This window comes from Vespa mandarinia, chromosome 4, assembly GCF_050613455.1.
Source record: "Vespa mandarinia isolate Hongniang chromosome 4, ASM5061345v1, whole genome shotgun sequence".
In the NCBI taxonomy this organism is placed as follows: Eukaryota; Metazoa; Arthropoda; class Insecta; order Hymenoptera; family Vespidae; genus Vespa; species Vespa mandarinia.
The window spans coordinates 7,845,785-7,864,773 of NC_140813.1; the positions used below are offsets into that span (position 1 = coordinate 7,845,785).

Below are 18,989 nucleotides of genomic sequence, written 5' to 3' on the forward strand. Positions count from 1 at the left end.
TTCTTTTCATACTGTTCCCTCTTAAACATCCATTTTGTTTTATCATTCATTTTCTACTAATATATATAATGAGAGAGTGGGAAGAAGCAAAACCTTTAATTTATCTCATCGTAGTTAAAAAATATGTTTGCTCCCATGGTACCAAATAATCACATTATCGTTAAATGCACACATTTATATTTTAAGTCTACATTAAATTCGGAGAGTTCTTAATTTTCTAGAGATATTTCCATTTATGTATTTCTAAAGATCCTCATAATGTATGGTAATGAAAATATATTTTACCAACAAAATGATGAATTCAGTTAACGGCGAAGATATTAAATAAAAACTTTTATAAATTTATTTATATTTAATTATATTTAATTTTTATTTATACACAAACTTTAATCACGGTATTTTTATATTTAGATATAACATAAATATTTGTATATAATATAAATATGATAATTTTTGACAGCTTTTACAAATCTATTTAATATTTGATTTTTATTTATTTAATCGTCATGCGTTATTTAGCGATGACGTTAGTAATGATCGTCGATGAATAGTAATAAATAATTGACAGTAAAAAAAAAAAGAATTGTTCAAAACGAATATGGAAGAAAAAGGTAGTTTTCAATCTCATAGATTTCGAATTTTCCAATAATAAGAGAAAAACGTTCGCCGATCAAATATTATTACAGTTGGTACGTAAACGAAGAAGTTTAAACAGTGGTCGTTCCACATACATACATAAAATCGGAAAATAGTCAGTAGGAGAGAGAGAAGAGACAGGCAGAGAGAGAGAGAGAGAGAGACAGAGAGAGAGAGAAAGAGAGAGAGAACTGACAAGTAGAGAGAGAGAGAGAGAGAGAGAGAGAGAGAATTGTATGTTCTTGCTCTCTTGGAGAGATTAACATGGAGCCTGACATGGTAATGAATCGGTCTGGTGAGTCGACGGATGAGGAAGCTCGATGAGGAAAGTAAAAAATGAACTCTTTTCGATAAGATTACGAATCCTTGAAGTGGAAGAAAAAAGAAAAAAAAATGAGTAAAGTCGATAAAAAAAAGAGAAAAAATAAAAAATAGATGAAAGAAGAAAAAATACTGCAAAACCAAACCAACTGATTTTTAAATCATATTTCTAGGAGAGTATTGCTTTTGAATGGATATAATACATATTATATAATATTTTATTTAATCAACTGTTTTATTTTAGTCTTTATTCTTATTCCATAAATGTCATTGCATGTCATTGAATTCTCTTGCAATTAGTACAAGAGGACTAATAATATTTTATCTAGATTTAGTATAATTAAATTCTTTTTATAAGTATCGGAACGAGAAACTAAGTAGTGACTAGTGACTATTGAGAGAGTGAATCTGTTTCTCGATAATAACTTCGTTAAAAGAATTTTAAGATTATTTAAAATCTTTTTTGTTGTTTAGAATTTTTTATAAGTATAGTCATTGGAAAAAATACACTATAATAATAAAATATAAAACGATAGCTCGAGCATTAATGGTATAAAAAACGAAGTGGAAATGAAAGGTGAAAATAAAGTATTGAAGACCTTTTTGAATTCAAGAAAATAAACGAAGGATGATCATATCGATAACAATGTGGTTTACCCATAAGAACGTATTTATCTTTCTCTTCGTTGGATAAACCATATTTATCGATCCACGCCATCCAAACGAGATTAGTCCCTATATATACGGTCTCAAATATATAACTTCCTACGAGCCCAACCATATTCCATTAGATTTTGGCTAAACGCGAGATCATAACCGATTTCGATGAAGGGAAAATTTGTTTTAAGTCGATAAACGGATTTCTGTGATTTTCGAAAACATTATCTTGAAATTTGATTCTATATAATTATTTACGTTATATAATATACACGTAAAGAACATATATATCACGTGGAATTTATTTTATTATTATAATATAATTTGAAATTTATTAATATAAAAAAGATATGTATTGATAAGAATTATAGAGAAAAGATAACGGAATAACAAATGTAAATTCTATTCGTTCAAAGAAGAGTAAAGGAAATGAAAGGTATGTGATATGGATAGTGATCTCTTTTCTTTATTTCTTTGTCTTTTAACTTTTTTTTTTGTCACCACACAGAGAATGTGAGAAATGTTTGCGCTTTTGGAATCGAACGCTCTTTAAGAGAGAAAGAGAGAGAGAGAGAGAGAGAGAGAGAGAGAGAGAGAGAGAGAGAGAGAGAGAGAGAGGTCGTGCTTAAGGATAAGGGTGGGAATGTCTTTTTATTTCGAAGGAGAAATCAAACGTAATTTATTTCTCCCGAGCGTGGTTGTAACTCGATTTAAGGTGGAAGTCGAGAGAATTGAATCACGAGGGAACGAAAGAGAAAGAAACAAGGAGAGAGAGAGAGAGAGAGAGAGAGAGAGAGAGAGAGAGAGAGAGAGAGAGAGAGAGAGAGAGAGAGAGAGAGAGAGAGAGTGAAGGACTTTAAGAGACTAGGATCGACCAGTGGTTTATTTTACCAGTGGATAATTTAAAATAATAGTAAGTCAAGAGTCGAAGTGTTATCTTTTTAAGCACAATCGGATGGTAATATCATTTTAAAACGATAAGCAACGCTTTAGTTTGTAGGAGATGAACGAGAAAATGTTATGCAATAATAAATGAACTCGTTTGAGTTATATAGGTATCCGAGCAAAGAATTCGGATAAAATATTACCTATATCATGAAAAGTAGACTCTCATATTTATCTTTTATTGTACGATTAGAGAATCATCCTTTTTTATTTATCAATTTTAGATCGTTCTTGTTTTTTTTTTTCAAATAAACATCGAATCTCTGTTTTTTTTATTTATATCCTTCTTATCCTGAGCATATATTATATTAAAATGCTTATTAAACTCACATAAGAAGATTTTTATTTTTGTATATAATCGAAACGTTATTTCGATTGTTAACGTAAATAATAAAATAATAAATTGGATAATTTGTTTTTAACATTATTATTAAAAGATAAAAGAAACTCCTTTTTTCGTATATTTCCATTTTGTTCCTTACGATTTACCCACCAATTGGATTTCTTTAACACATTTACCCAAAAGCAATAGCGTAGATAGATATTTTTCACGGAGGATAAGATTTGTCCCATTGGGTTCGTTTTTCCTCTTATTGTGCGTAGATTCTTTGAAAATTTATTTCGATCGATAGTTCTTCTCGTTTCTTTTCTTTCTCCGGAAAAAGTTTTTGAAACTTTATGTAAGAGAGAGGACGAGAGAGAAAGAGAGAGAGGAAGAGAAAACAATCGTTTTTCTTTGAAAGTAAATACTCCGATTCGAAGGAAGATCGGGAAAGAAATTTGAATGAAACACTTACTCGAGCAAAAAGAACTTCTTTTTCTTCATGCCATTGACATCAATGCCGAAAAATGTCGAATTTGTGAGAAGTTCGTCTTAAGTTGGATGATTTTTTTTGACACTTTCACGAAGATCAATCATCTCTTATTACTACGATTTCTTCGAAAGTGTCAAGTAGAAAACTACGTGTAACAAATATATTTCTTAATAAATTATCTGTAAATATATTAAAGGAAAACATAAAAAAAAAAACTGATATAGAAAAGTTTCTTAAAGAAGTATTAGAAACATCCAAGTGTTCATTCTTTTTTTTTTTTTTTTTTTTTTTTTATTGGAACGCAGAAAATACGATCACGTGGACGCACAATTTAGCTCGATGAATATCATCGAGAGATGTTACAAGTATGTCTATAGCTACCCCGGTATTATGAATAGCTTATCATAAATTATCATATATATATATATTCATAACTAAGAGTAGCAATTCGAGATAAAAATTATATTAGATGATAACAGAAGAAAGGTTTGGCCCATTACTTTTCTTTTCCTTTCTTTTCATTTTTTATTTTTTATTTTTTATTTTTTACTTTACTCACTCTCAGTATAAATATAAATCGAGACCCTTTTTGAACTTTCTTTTTTTGTTTAAATAGCAATTTAAACTTTCCCGAAACAAAGCTTTCTCGTTTTGAACTTGCGAGAACGAGAAGATTCCTTCCAACTATAAAAGAATAGAAAGGAGAAGAGCGATTCTCGCATAAATAATGGAGCCAGGTGTTCTTATTTTCGCTGACGTATGATCTCTTACCGTTTACTTACTTTTCTTATTTTTTGAAAAAAAAAAAAGAAAAAAAATATCCGAGTTCTAAAATATTTTACTCGCTTGTAAATAACATATTTTAAAAAGGAATTTCATCGATGTATACGAAAAATAATTTTGTTATTTTTCGTCATATTACTAATTCAAAAATTATTTCTATTATTTCATATAAACGTCGCCTCTAATAGAAAATTGTTTTAAGTTATTTAAAGTTTTTTAAATCGAAAATGCATAAACAAATAATTCTATGTAAATAGATTATTTTATTGTTTTAGTACGATGCAGCGCGATCGTGCTGTTCACATTTCATGTCGAAAAATATCAAAGCATTGAGTCAGATTATGTAATTGACGGTTGTATTATAATCTATCGACATGTATTTAAACAACTGACATCGAGTCCCTTTTTGAAAATATTTTTTTCAATATTCAGGATACTCAAACGATTATATATTTTCTCTGGAATAAATAACTTTGACAATTCTGTAAAAATTACATAACATTTGAAAAGAATTGTCGGTATTTTCTTGAGATCATTAAAAATATCTATTAAATATCTTTCATGTTATCGTAATTGAAGAAGATAATTAAGTATTTATTTAATGTCTACTTAATGTCTATTTAAGATTATTAAGTGTCTCTTTAAAGTGGATATATTGGATACAAAGGATTGATAATAATTATTCTTGAGTTTGGAATCGTTTTAATAAAAAATTAATTCTCGATATTAATCGCTTCTATTTTACTTCGAAAAATGAGCTTATTTTTCATCGAGTACTGCTTTCCTTTTAACATACGGATAAAAAAAAGCTTGATTATAATTATGGCTGAATTAAAATTAATATCATTTATTAAATCGTTATTTTTTTTTTTTTACATTAACAAGATTGTGGGGCGAAGTTTACCTTAACTTAATTAGAAATTAAATTAGGATTTACTTGATATGGCATCTTTATCATTCTTGGAAGAGATAAATTCTTCTTTACAGAGCTCATTTATAAACCACGGGAATTCGTTGTACGTTAAAATTAGTAGAATGCACACGGTACAAGAAACTCTCTCTCTCTCTCTCTCTTTCTCTCTTTCTTCTATGATTGAAAGCGTGGTTCATAAGTACTTAAGCGTAAATCTCATAGGGCATAAACATCTTTCGTTATATGTTGCTTGTTGTTTATCCATGCTTCGTGCCTCTGTGAATTCCGTCTCGTTTGTAAATGCAGTCTTCTAATGGTTTCCCCTTAAAGATACCTTTAGGTTCCTTGTTACTTTTATTTTCAACTGGATTTTCTTCTCACAAAAGACTCCATATTGTTATTATCACTCCAATTATTTTCACTGATATTTAAAAAGTGTCAAAAAGTATTTTCATGTAACAGTTATCGTAAGTTTATTTTCAAATCTTTTCATCAAATTAAAATATTAACATAAATATTAACATCAAATTAAAATATTAATTTTTATGATACAATAGCAATTTTATATGCGTTTTTAAGCAAATATAATTCGCACTAGGATTAATCAATTTTAATAAAAATAAATATTTTAGTTGCTTTCATAGAAACATTCGAAAAAGAAATTTATAGAAAGCTTATTTTGTTTCTTAATGTTATTATGAAGAAACACTTTTCTTTAAATTATTAATATACTTTATAAATAATATAAAAAGTTATTAAATTTTATATAGCGAAATACATTTTTTAATCATTGAATATATATGATTTTTAAAGTTTCTAGGATGTTATATGAACTTAATTGTGAAAACAAGAAGTATTGAAATGGGATCTAACATTATATCGAAATAAAATAAGGATAAAAAAAAATTCTTTTAAAAGCATTGCATTTTCTCATTTTATAATTATGAAAGTTGTGATTCTTTTAGAAAACAAAGGACCTATATAATAAGGAAAAGGACATAGAAATAAATTTAATAGCACATCTAATTTTCTCGCAAATATTCATAGACGTAGTTATTGAAAGCCAAGTCGAATTTAACACATTGAATTTGGCCAGTAATACGATAAGACGTCATCGTAAGTCAGTGGATTCCTGTCCACAGTAATTTGTAGCTTGGCCTGTCGCCCACTGTTTACCATGCATGACCAATGCTCGAATAGATTTCAAACTGAATCTTCGTATATCACAGTTCTCTTAAACTGGGTCATTGTTTTCTTTTAAATTTATTCTCTACAATTTCCTGATTTATGAATTCTTAGACGTTCCAATAACTAAGTTCAAATAAAGAACTTTTAATCTAGTAAACTAATCTAAAATGTTTGTTTTTTTTCTATCATGTAACATGGTTACATTATAACATGTTTTTCATTATATTAGTAATAGATATAATGATCATGTATAAGTGCATAAATGCTAAAATGATGAGTAGGTTAAATAGCTAAGTTCTTAGAAAATGCATATTAGATATAATACGAAGGTATTTACTCTTATAGATATCGAAGAATGAAATTATTACAAATATAAGTAAGTCTATTTTTTTGTACATCTATTTCCTTGTATATATAATTTATCTCTCTCTCTCTCTCTCTCTCTTTTTCTTTATCAGTTAAATTATTTTCTTTTGTCCTTGTTTTACCTCAATTTAAAATATTTACGAATAAGTGCACATTGCTGTATCGTTATCTTGGTTCCTTCTTGTATTTTTATCGCATACGTGACGAAAGACCAAAAGAAGAGCCCTAATTGTTTTTCTCCTTTGTGTCGACGGGTAACATTTTATCTACGTATTAACTCGTCCTTCGTTGTTAAAACACCGAGTAAACTTTTAAATAAGTTTTAATTTCTTTCTTCACGTTTTCTCTATCTCCCTCTATCTCTTTTTCTCGTGTGCTGAACACGTGTGCATTTATTTCTAGCGGCACAATATAAGTGATTAACAACGTGTCGAGGCTATCATTAATAAACTTCTCATCGTATATCGTAAGCACTTTCTTAAAGTGAAATAAAATCTGTAAAAGTTACGATTCTCAAAGGAAAGACTTCTTAAAAGGTTATAAAAAGTCAAAGTCCCTGGGTTCTAGATAAGAGTAAGGGATGAGGAAAATGAAAAGATGTTGTCTAAGGTTCCATGAATCGACTTTTATATTACCACGATATCCAATTCCAAAAGCAATGAAGTAGAAAATGTTAGGGTTTTGCTTAAAGCTCGAAACACTTTTTATTAACATGTTAGGATTGTTCTTTTATCTATTATCTGTACATTGGCACGTATACGTGCAAGAGTTAAAACAGATATTAAAGTTTCAATTTAGAATAGTTAAATACCATTTTATTCGAAACGGGAACGAGTGTTAATCTCAAGCACATGAATGACGAGTTGAAAAATTCAAGAAAAAAAGTTTTATAAGTTAAAACTACTATATTATATACCTCAGTAATAAAACAATTTATATTAAATAAAGTTTGATATATATATATGTATATATATATATATATATACATTGCAAAAATGATGATTATATATAATTTTTCATGCATTCCGGAATGAAAATATTCAATTTAATTTACTAATTAATTTGCTAAAAAATAAAATGCAAATGCAAAGGATTAATTCATTTAATTATATATTCGTTTAATTTCTAAACTCTTATGTATATGTCAATGAGTATTAGCCATTTATTATTGCACGTAATAACTTATTTTGTTTGTTATACTGTTATTCGTAAGAATGTTTCTTTATAAAAAATAAGGAATAATATGTAAGGCGTAAAACGTATGATGCATTCTTGATTAGACCAATACATTAAATTATAGTATATATATATACATATATATATATTACAGATAATACAAAAGCAGAAGGCCCTTAGCTCATCCGAAATCTTCAATGTTAACCAGTCTTTCTATGCCACGCGATTAGATTCTTTGTTCACGCTGCACGCTCATTCTAATAATGTATTTCTATAAAACAAAATAAGCACAATTACGGAGCCTATTCATACATATATCTTATAATATCTTACAAATACAGATTAAATGCACAAGGTAAACAAACGCACGTGATTGGGATAGAAGTGTATTCATAATCTTCAGATATTGTAACACAGTCGAAGCAAATCCTAACAATGATCCATGTAAATTTGCTCCTGAATTCAACAATTGACTACCGTTAGTCAGCTAATAGCTGATGTCCCTGGTATCTATCACGTAGTACAATATAATACTTAGCACACGAATAGATTATCTCTACCGATTCGATTCTTTCGACGAATTATAGATTTATTTGGAGTACGTACGTCGACCATTTTTATTTTTCTTTATTTTTGTTCGTTGTTGAATTTGAAATTTTTTAAATGTCCATTGTATACTAGTTTTCATACTTATCCAATGAGTTCACTCATTTCCATTCATTTATCTCTTTATTTCGATCTTTGAAATGATTCAATGTTTCATCCATTCGTCGTCTTTGCTTTTCTTCGTCGATCTTATTTCTATGCAGAAATATTTTCGATGTTTTGCATATAAGTTTTGTACACATTTGACCCTTTAGTTGGTTAATTTCATTTCACATTACATATTACCGACACGAGTTTATATCATACGATAAAATAATATAAGTATATTGTTATTTAATAATGATTATACGTCATATAGTCAGTCCTATCCACGTATAAGTTTAAATAGTATCAATAGTAGTTGGAATATTTAAATTATATGAGCCACATAAAAGAAACTTTTCCTTAACTTTTTTTTCGCCTTTATACAACTTTTAAACAACTTTCTAGACGTAAATTTGTTTTATACAATTTCATTGAGGTCATAATTTCTGTTTCGTTAGGTGCCGATGCGTATTATATCTAATTTTTCTTTGACCCTCTTCCTTTTTCAATACAAAACTAACGCACAAGAATAATAATAAATAGAGAAACATTTGTTAAAATAATGTTCGTATCAACAGTAGATATTTTTCTTAAATTAATGATATATTTACGGTACAGTATCTGTTAGCTGATTATGAAATTTTAAGTAGTACGAGTCTACTTTGAACAGACGCAATCAAGACTTGATACTTACTCTCGTAATAGACGTAGATGATTAATTACGCATGATGATTATATTTTTGAATTTATAATGAGCGCGATAATATTTTAATATGTACGATGATAGATTGATAATCAAGTCTTAAGAATCAATCATTTTTTAATAATCGAGAAACACATGATAAATCAATATTTGATCTCTCATAAGAGTGCTCGAGAAATATTTGTTAATCAATAAAAAGTATTATTTCCAGGAGATTAATTTTAAATAAAAGTCACAAGCTTAATAGGCTACAATGCATTCTATTGAAATAAATGAATGCGTAAACTATTCTTGCCCATTATCTGCCATGGTCCATTATTCCGTTCCTTTCATTTATTATTATGTCTAAATTTCATTCGTGAAAAAATCATAATGCAAATGAAAATACAAAATACTCATACATTTAGGTTTTGTTTTTTTGTTTTTTTCTTTATTTTTATATCTTCTGTTCATTTCGATTCGAACAAGAAATTTACAGAATAGTTACAACATCACTTCACGCTCCATATTTCAAAGAAAAAAAAAGCAAAAAAAAAAGAAAAAAAAAAAAAAAAAAGAAAAAAAAAAAAAAAAGAAAAAAAGAATATTCTTATATCTTTCTTTCACGCACGATTTCACCTTTTAAATTTGAAGAATCTAACAGAATATACACTGTCGAGTTTATTTGTGCATTTTCTCACAGTGATCATGAAAATATACAACCTTGATAAGTCTCGGTCAGCGTTGCGCGTATGCTTGATAATAAATAACATTTTCCAATTTCGATACATCGCGATTTGTACGTTTGTTAAAAATCTTTTTAACAAAAATTATCCAATGCACAAAAATTAGTTACATTACGTTGTACGTGACATACATACGTATAAGTATTACTTTTATTTTTATCCATTCTCGAAGCGATACGAATAAATACGCCGGTATTTTTCTATGGTTATAAAGAAATACGAACGTAAACTCAATATCCTGTTTTAATTGAAATCGAAATAATTCAAACGTTTCTTGGATAACGACGAGTTCTCGTTTCCCTTTCCATTTACTTCTTTTTATTTATCTTCTCGTTCATGACAACGCTCTTTAAAATAATCTTTCTTTCGTTCTGCGCGAGGAGAAAAAGAAAAAGAAAAAAAAAAAGAAAAAGAAAAAGAAAAAGAACAGTAAAACGAGCAAAATGGGCAACAAGTTTCATCAAGAGACATCGCCGAACTAATCAAAGCATTAAAATTCTTAAAACCAAATATTGAATTTCACAAGTTTACAGAACGTTCGTGAGATTATTCTGAAGTATTTAAAGAATTCTTAATCATCGACTTATGATCTGTGAAATAAAGATGCTCGACGATATTTTTAGCTCAGTTGTTTTCTTCTCAAGGACCTAGAATCTCGGAGAATGATGGAATGTGAATAATTTCGAAGTAAGAACTTAGAAAAAAAAGATAGGGAGAAAGAAAGTCAGAAAATATTTCTCATAGCGAGATATGGATGGAATGGATGGATAGTTTAAATGTGACATACATTTTCGTTGTCCGTTTAACTCTTCACCTGTCAGACGTAAGTATAACGTAAGTATAAATCGTGGATAGTAATGCTTTCTTTATCTTTCTGAAATATTAATTAATTTATATTTGATTAGATGTTTATTCTTATAATGATTCTTCTTTAACCATCAAATCTATTAAGAATTTAGTGTGCAGCAAATAAATTTGTGAAATACGAATTAAAAAATTGGCAGATATATTATAAATAATAACGACAAAGAAATATCTGTGAAAGTGATACTGTTCTTGAGATTAAATCGCTTTAATTTAAAAATTTCACAAACTTTTTCTGAGACATTGGTAAAACTTCTCAAACGATTGATCGAAGAGAATGCAGGGTATTTACTGTAACAGAGAAAAATTAAGCTACTTTACATTGTCAAGCAAACAATACCGATTCATTTATATGCATCGATATGCAACATCACGTTTCTTAATCCAATGATTAAGCCGATGTAGAATATAATTCTACATTTACAATATCCTTTATACGTGCTAACTCAACTGATAACAATCTATCCTCATCTATTTTTTATGATTTCGTTAGCAACTTTATTTTTCTTATTTATTTTAAGTTAAATAAAAATTATTCTTGTTTATTAAACGAATTATAAAATTTAGTAACTATGTTATCATTAATTTTCTTTTGAGATGATGTTTGAGATGTTAGAAGTACGAATTAAATGTATTAAATAAAATACAAGATTTATTTATAACAAACTTTTAATTTGATTTTTGAATTGAGAACTTTTTATATACCATCGCAAGATTTTCTTCTGAAACAAAAAAAGAGATCTGGAAGTCTACTAAATTAACTTCAACTAAATAGAAGTCTAAAGTAACCATTAATAATATTAAGTAGTAAGAAAATGAATTTTGTATAATAATATTAAAGTATCAGCCGGTGGATTAGGTAAATTAGATTTCTAAGTGCTTTATGGATCTATCCACTCATTTGCTAAGGAACACATATATGGAATACCTTATAAATGTAATAGACGTATATGCATTTCTAACATATATAATTCGCATTTCTAAGCAAATATGTTCGTCGAGAATTATTGTGTGCACGATGCATTGGATGAATATATGGAATCTAATTGACTTCACGACATTTAGATAATTGGCTATCAGTAATATTTGAACTAATTACTTACATATCGATTTTAATATGATTTCAAACTGTAATCGAAATTGTCATTGAACACTATTTAATTTCACATTTTTACTCATTACCATTATAAGAATTTACGTAAACATAAAATCGATAAAATAATAATATGTTCCATTCCGTGTTCTGTTAATTCAGTCTATTTCTTTTATTTTCTTCCTTGGAAGTTAGAAACGTGTATCTCGATTAATACAAGTTAAGAAGCTATCAGTATTTCATAATTTTTCTAATCGGATGATACTTTAATTTATATCTAACTGTTTAGAACATACATCATGTTAATCTTTCCTCATCTTATGCATTAGGAATACCTAATACAATAGTATCTATTCAATATCAGGTCAATAAAATGTTTCGATCTCTTTAGATAAGGACAGGAAGAATCAATTATAATTTTTAGGTATCATCTTAAACCAATACCACCATCAAGAAATTAATTCCAAATGGAATTATTCAGTAACGTGATGTAAAGAAGGAAATTATTTTTTGATTTTCTCTGTGGTCACAATTGTATTTAATAAAAATGTAGAAAAGAAACGATGAAATTGGAATAATATGTATTTGTTGAACGGTGGAAGGGGATCGTAACTTCCGTGCTTGTCCTAGGCGCTGTTTATATTCTCTGGCTGTATTATTAATAAGATTCTTTTCTTTTTCTTTTAGGAACTTCAGAATATTAATCTTTTGAATTTACATGTTATCGTTAATCAACATTGAATCCACGTTCTTTCAGATCTGTCTTTGGCAAAAGTTTCGCGACCTTTATTAGAAAAAAAAAAAAAAAAGAAACCACTTTAATTACGCTACCAGACTTAACAAAAAATACCAATGAAAAGAAAGGTATTCGCTTTATTACTATACGAGAATAAAGTCGGAGTAGATTCGTCCGTTAAAAAAAAAAAAAAATCCATTCCTCGTAGATAAAACATCGTTCGAAATTAATTTTTACGTTATTCTACGTAACAGCACGATTTAATTAGAAGGCATATTTTATTAAAGAAAAAGTTAATGCACTATGTGATGGTGTTGAGTTGCTTGAAAAAAGAGAGAGAGAGAGAGAGAGTCAGAAAGAGACAATGAAAGAGAAAAAGAGAGAGGGAGACAGAAAGACAGAAAGACAGAAAGACAGATAGACAGACAGACTGACAGAGGCAGAGAGAGAGAGAGAGACAGAAAGAAAATTTAATGAAATAAAGAAAGCTGATTGATCGTAGTGCCGAGGATTTACAGTTCGTCACAAATCGGATCGAAAGAATCATAGGAAATAGAAAAAAAGTGTCTTCGTTAGGCTAATCATTTTCGATCAAGTGCAGGACTATTCGCTGTATGATAAATGCATGTACGTCACTAAAGTTTTTGATTTATGAATTGAATTTTATGAAAAGCGGAAGAATCGTACAGCGTATTAGACGTAGCAGATGTTATCTGAAAAGTCTCTCGGTAAAAATGAAATTGCCAAGCAGAAAAAATAAAAAGAATAACAAAATTTTCAATAAAGTGATGTTCTGATAGTCGCACATTTATAAAAATGATTGAAGTAGAAATTATAATTAAATACAAATTGAGAGAAAACACCAAGCTAGTTTTATTTTTTCTCACTCTTTTTAATTAATTTTAACGAAAATATAAAATATAAATAAAAATTTAATATTTATTGAACTAAATGGTTTGTTATTGCTACATACCATGACAAATGTAATTCAAAGAAATAATAAAGGGACAGAATATTTCTCATATTAATGAAACTAATTGTTTATTTAATAACAAAATGAGATGCGAAAAAAGAAAAATAAGAAGAGAGGAAGAGAAAGAGAGAAAGAAAGAAAAAGAGAGAGAAAGAGAGAGGAGAATAGTTTTTCATTTTGCAGAATATAGAAATCATAATCTTGGAATTGGAATTACGTGACTACAAGAAGATTTGAGTAATAAGATAGGATGCGAGTAAGAGATGCGAGTAATAAATTATTTTTTTTTTTATATCATCTGCTTCTTAATCCTTAACAGAAATGAGATTGTAAATTTATGGATGGTCTTTTAAACAACTTTTAAGGTTTATAATATTTGCGTACGAACATACAAACGATAGAGAAACGAAAGAGAGAAAGATAGATAAAAAGAACGATAAGATAAAAGAAAGAAAAATAAATGAGAACGTAAGCGTACTCTTCAGGTGCGAAATGTTTGTTTTTCACTTTTCTTTTATTCTATTTCACCATCGATTGAAATGGAACATCGTTTCAAGGAAATTACAAAACTTTACAAAATTTTATCGATAAATTTTTGTACTCTTGATTTAAATTATATTACTTTCACGATGTCTTTTTCATGTATTAAAACAAATTACATGTTTGTTTATGATAGTTGAAAAGAATGACCTGATAAAACGATAACGTGATAAGAAAAAATATATAAAATTGATATAAACATTATCTTAGTTCATATAATCATTTATTTTTATTTTCTGAAATTATTTTCTGATTTAAACGTTTTAATTATTTTTCAAGCTCGAAATTTCTTTCATGCATAATTCAGCTATCATTGAAAAAAGGATGCTGAAATTAATCCGAGATTAAGTAACGTCTAGCAACTCTACAAAAATACGTTGTCAGTTCTGATAGAGTCTAGCACCTTTATGTGAGTGACGTCCAAAGAATGTTTTAAAATGGGATGCAAGCTAATCTCGAGCTGCATGCTAAATAACTCACATCTTTCGTTTCATTTCGTCGTCCACGAAATGATCATGATGAAACCTGCTACATACTACGTCCTTTTTACTATTTGCATATTTTTTACCAAATGTTGTTCCTCTTGATTTTAACTCTAGCTTTTTTCATCGTATTTTTAAATATTTTATTTTATTTTATTTTATTTTATTTTTATTTTTTTTTAATAAACGTATACTTTCAATCATACTCATTTCTTTCTCTTTTAATTAATCATATATTAATGGCTTATTTGTGATTAATTATAAATAAATTTATAAATAAAATATTAAAATATTAAATTGAATTGATAAAGATCGTCGAAATAACGTAAAATAACTATTATAATTTGTTCTTTTAGGATTTTTCAAAGTATCTCTAAATATACATAAACGTCTTAGTTTTCACATTTCTTTGTACATACTGTAGTATTTTATTTCTTCCTTTTTCCTAGTTTCAATGGGTGCATTACATTCAGGCAAAATGCCAAGATGCACTTAGCTATCTTTGCCACCTCACTTTTTTTTTACTTCTGCCATTAAGAAAATATTCTTCGAATAAGGGTTGCGACAGTTTTAAATCAACGAGGTCTAACCCTCGTTGATTTAAACCCTTTCCTACTTTCCATTTTAGTAACAATAAACCGAGCAGGGATAAATTTCTCTCGTTTATTTAATCGGATCACTAGGCGGCATTCATTTTACACTTTGGAAATCTTCGTTGATCTCAAAGTGCTCTGTCATTCGTTATTACACTTGGAAATTATATTCCCAGGATCAGATGATCTTTCACGTCTTCTTTTGCAAAATTATCGCATGATATGTGATCAATTTTAAGAAAATGCATGATACGTTCAATGACGTTTTAAAATTTGAAGATGATATATCAAGCAAAAAATTATCGATCGTTATGCTTTCTCTACTGTCGAATATTTTGCTAAAAATCAAGTATACTTTTCTCGTGTGTGTTACGTAGATTAAGATAGAAGAGGAAAAGAAAAAATAAAAAAGAAAAAAATACATGAGCTGCGAGAAGAAAAAAAAAATGATCTTACTTTTCTAAAGATGATAAGATAGTTGGATAAGTGTAGTCGAGTAATGACAATAGATGAAGCCTTGGAATTTTCATTATCGACTACCACTTTTCACAGAACTATTTTCCTCGAGGGCACGAGTATAAATGAAATCGTAAGGAACGAAAATACGTACGTTGTTTCGCAAATCCTTCTAAACATCTAATTTTGATCATTTCCAGCAATATCGTTTATTTTTCCATACGCGTCGATGCGAACTAGCTCGCATAGTTTTTATTAAAAAAAAAAAAAAAAGTATAAAAGTTTTAAGAAATTAAAAAAAAATGGTAATTTCAAAAAGTTAGTTACTTATTTTACATATTTGGATTAAACTTTCAGCAAATAATAATTTTCTTCTTTTGTTAGTTCTTTTGAATTGTATTTTTTAAAAATGATAAAAGTTATAATTTCAAAAAATTACAATTTTTTTTATTTATAAATTGTTTATTTATTTTTGATTTATAAATTGTTTCAAAAGAATATGAAAAATATTTATAGAAAAAGATTGTTATAATTATTCGTAAAAAAGTAAAGCAATATTTAATTATGTCATCGAACCTTTTATTTCTCTCAGAGTTATTCGGACATTTCCTCTTCGACGATGTCGTCAGCTGTGTTTGGCATTCTCATTGATGAAACAGCATGGAGCTGTTACACTTTTGTTGTTTCATCGATAGTAATAACTCAAGCATACTAATAATAACCAGAATGGGAGAAAGAGAAAAAGGAAGAAAACTATGTCGATCGAACGGCTGTTTAGTTGAAAGATTACTATTATTATTTGAGAATATTGGACGGATATTAATAATAAAGATTTCCCTAAAGATTTTAAACCTATTAAGAATTATTTGAAATTGATATATTAACGCACTTGTTTAATTCAATTGATATAATGACTATTATTGATGAAAATATTGATGAAGACTAGTTTATCAATTTTTGTTTAATTTACGCTCATAACGTTATATAATAATGTAATTAAATAATATTATTTCCTCACTTTTTTTCACTCATTTTTTTTTTTGTTAAACCAACTTCTTATTGCGAAATTATAAAAATAAATATTCATTATCTATAAGTATATCGAACGTTTTATTGATTTCTTTTCTTTTCTTTTCTTTTTTTTTTTGTTTGTTTTTTAATTTTTTAATCAAGCGCAACAAAAGTTCCAGATCTCTTTAGAGGAACAATAGACAAAATATATAAGTAACTATAGCTTCGAGTAGTTTAGCTCGGTTATTATGTTGATCCTATAGTTTCACTGAACTCAGTTTAGTGGTTAGTGGACGCAAGTACCGTAAGTTAGATTAGTTTGCTCCACTTTTATTACAAAAACCAAGTGTACTGGCGTACATACATAAAAAGGATGAGTATTTGTCGTCGTATCATTAGTTGTTCATAGACGACTGACTGTTTTTCTTTCGAATGGCAATTTTCCCGAAGCAAGAAAACGTATGGCGCCATATGGACCATCACTCGTCGATTGAGAATAATTATTGATTTTGGAAATCAAGCTCAATACCAAATAATAAGCAAAATATCATACCCTTAATGCAGTAATAATATATACAATCATAATATATAAATAATAAATAAATATATATAAAAATAAATGGAAAAAAAAAAAACATGAATTTTCAAAACGAATCCTTCGAAAATCGAATATTTTAAATGAGTCACGTTATCTATCCATAAACTATTGATTGTATTTAATGGGAAAGAAAGAGAAGAAACGGAGAAACCATTGAAGCAGCTTTTAATTGACCTGAAACTCTTGAACCCTCCATGACTTTGCATATCTCAAACTTTTCCGTCAATCAATCATAAGTTTTTATGACTTCCAACCACTGTGTGTGTCTTTATAATCGGGAATAAGTTTTTACTTATATACATTGTTTCTGTTCTTTTCGATTAATTTATCAGGGAGAATATAAATCTATAAAGAAATATCTCATTCTTATGTTTCATTATACTTCTCTGTTAGATTATTACTACTTCTATTATCATTTTTATTATTATTATACACCTTTTTTACCATTATCACATATATAGTTATTATTATATTACATTATTGTTATTTTTTTTTTTTTTTTTTTAATTAAGTTGGAAAATATTTATTATTGACGGAAAATGACAAGATTACATATTCTTAATTAACTTAACTAACTTCACGAGTTTTTAAGTTCCACGATTTTGCACTTAATATCAAATGTCTCAATCCTTGATTGTTCATCTACTTATAAGTTTGTTATGCAAAATTAGAAATAGATGAAGTGTTTTGAGTCGATTTTCCCTATTGATATATAAATTATTATTCCTTTATTTTGGATATTTATTAAGTGATTCAAAACTCTGTCATTCATTTGAGAGAGGTTATCAGTATCAAGAGTTCTTTAACGATTCGAAACTAACTGTACTATCTCGGATTTGGCTTTTTGAAACTTGGAATTTTGGTCGAACGAAAATCTCAAGACCATTTACGAAATTATCCTGCATAAGATATATCTAACTATTCTTTTTTTAAAAGTAACATTCAAGGCAGTATCGCACGAAAAACAAGTTTTCAGTCCAATCAATCGATAGTTTAGTATTCTCATGAAAATACTTTCTATAAAATAGAAAGTATCCTGAAACCGTAATTTTATATAGATAAAGATTTATAGTTTTAGATATATGGTTGTGATTATGTAGCCCAACTTATTGATTACAGGTTTATTTTTTCGATTATTAAACTTCTCGAATGTAATTTATTCTATATGGAAGAGTTCTTAGTTCTCTTTGATTTTTATCGATTTATTGTTTTCTGGAAATTGCTTCAAAGCAAAAGTGACATATTTTTATACAACTCGCAACGAGTCTCAATGTTCCCGTCGAGATTTATGTCACCGTTTTCTTGGTATATACTGGGAAAAAGAAACTTCGTAGATTTAAAAGTTTTGTCATTTCAAGGAAGAAAGCAAAGTCAGTTTTGGATTTACACATCGATGCTTTCCTTTAAGTTATTGACGAACTTCTTAAAGCTTTGGTCTTCTTCGTTTTAATAAACAGTTCGTTATAGCTATGTTAAAAATTTTAATCGAAATCATGTCGGTCTAACTTTTTCTTTCATTTGAAGAGGAAAAACAGATATCTTTTCGATACTAATGATATATATTGTCGAATTAAATAACTCATTTGTTGTTTATTACATCAAAATCTCGATAAATCAAGAGAAATATTTATTAAAGATTAAAGATTAGATTGACTTAATCTCCATGATAAATCTAAGAGAAATAGTAGATATAACGATAGCATATCTGTTATCACAAACGTCATT

At 28.0% G+C, this 18,989-nt stretch overlaps 1 protein-coding gene and 1 long non-coding RNA gene across 5 annotated transcripts in view; one reads left to right on the forward strand and one right to left on the reverse strand.

Moving 5' to 3' along the window:
- The window catches only part of LOC118443107 (B9 domain-containing protein 1), a 117,931-nt gene that overhangs the window by 53,704 nt on the left and 45,238 nt on the right, over nucleotides 1–18,989 (reverse strand). Inside the window, exon 5 of one of the 4 annotated variants that reach the window (XM_085656517.1) lies at nucleotides 11,483–11,501. The exons of the other annotated variants lie outside the window; for them this stretch is intronic. Within the exon in view, the coding sequence (XP_085512643.1) occupies nucleotides 11,500–11,501 (2 nt within the window). The 3' untranslated portion in view covers nucleotides 11,483–11,499. Of the gene's footprint in view, nucleotides 1–11,482; nucleotides 11,502–18,989 lie in introns of those variants that run through there. 4 annotated transcript variants of the gene reach the window in all.
- LOC118443109 (uncharacterized) lies at nucleotides 15,691–16,672 on the forward strand. The gene is made up of 2 exons (XR_004838592.2): nucleotides 15,691–15,805; nucleotides 16,248–16,672. It is a non-coding gene; the product is annotated as an uncharacterized LOC118443109 (long non-coding RNA).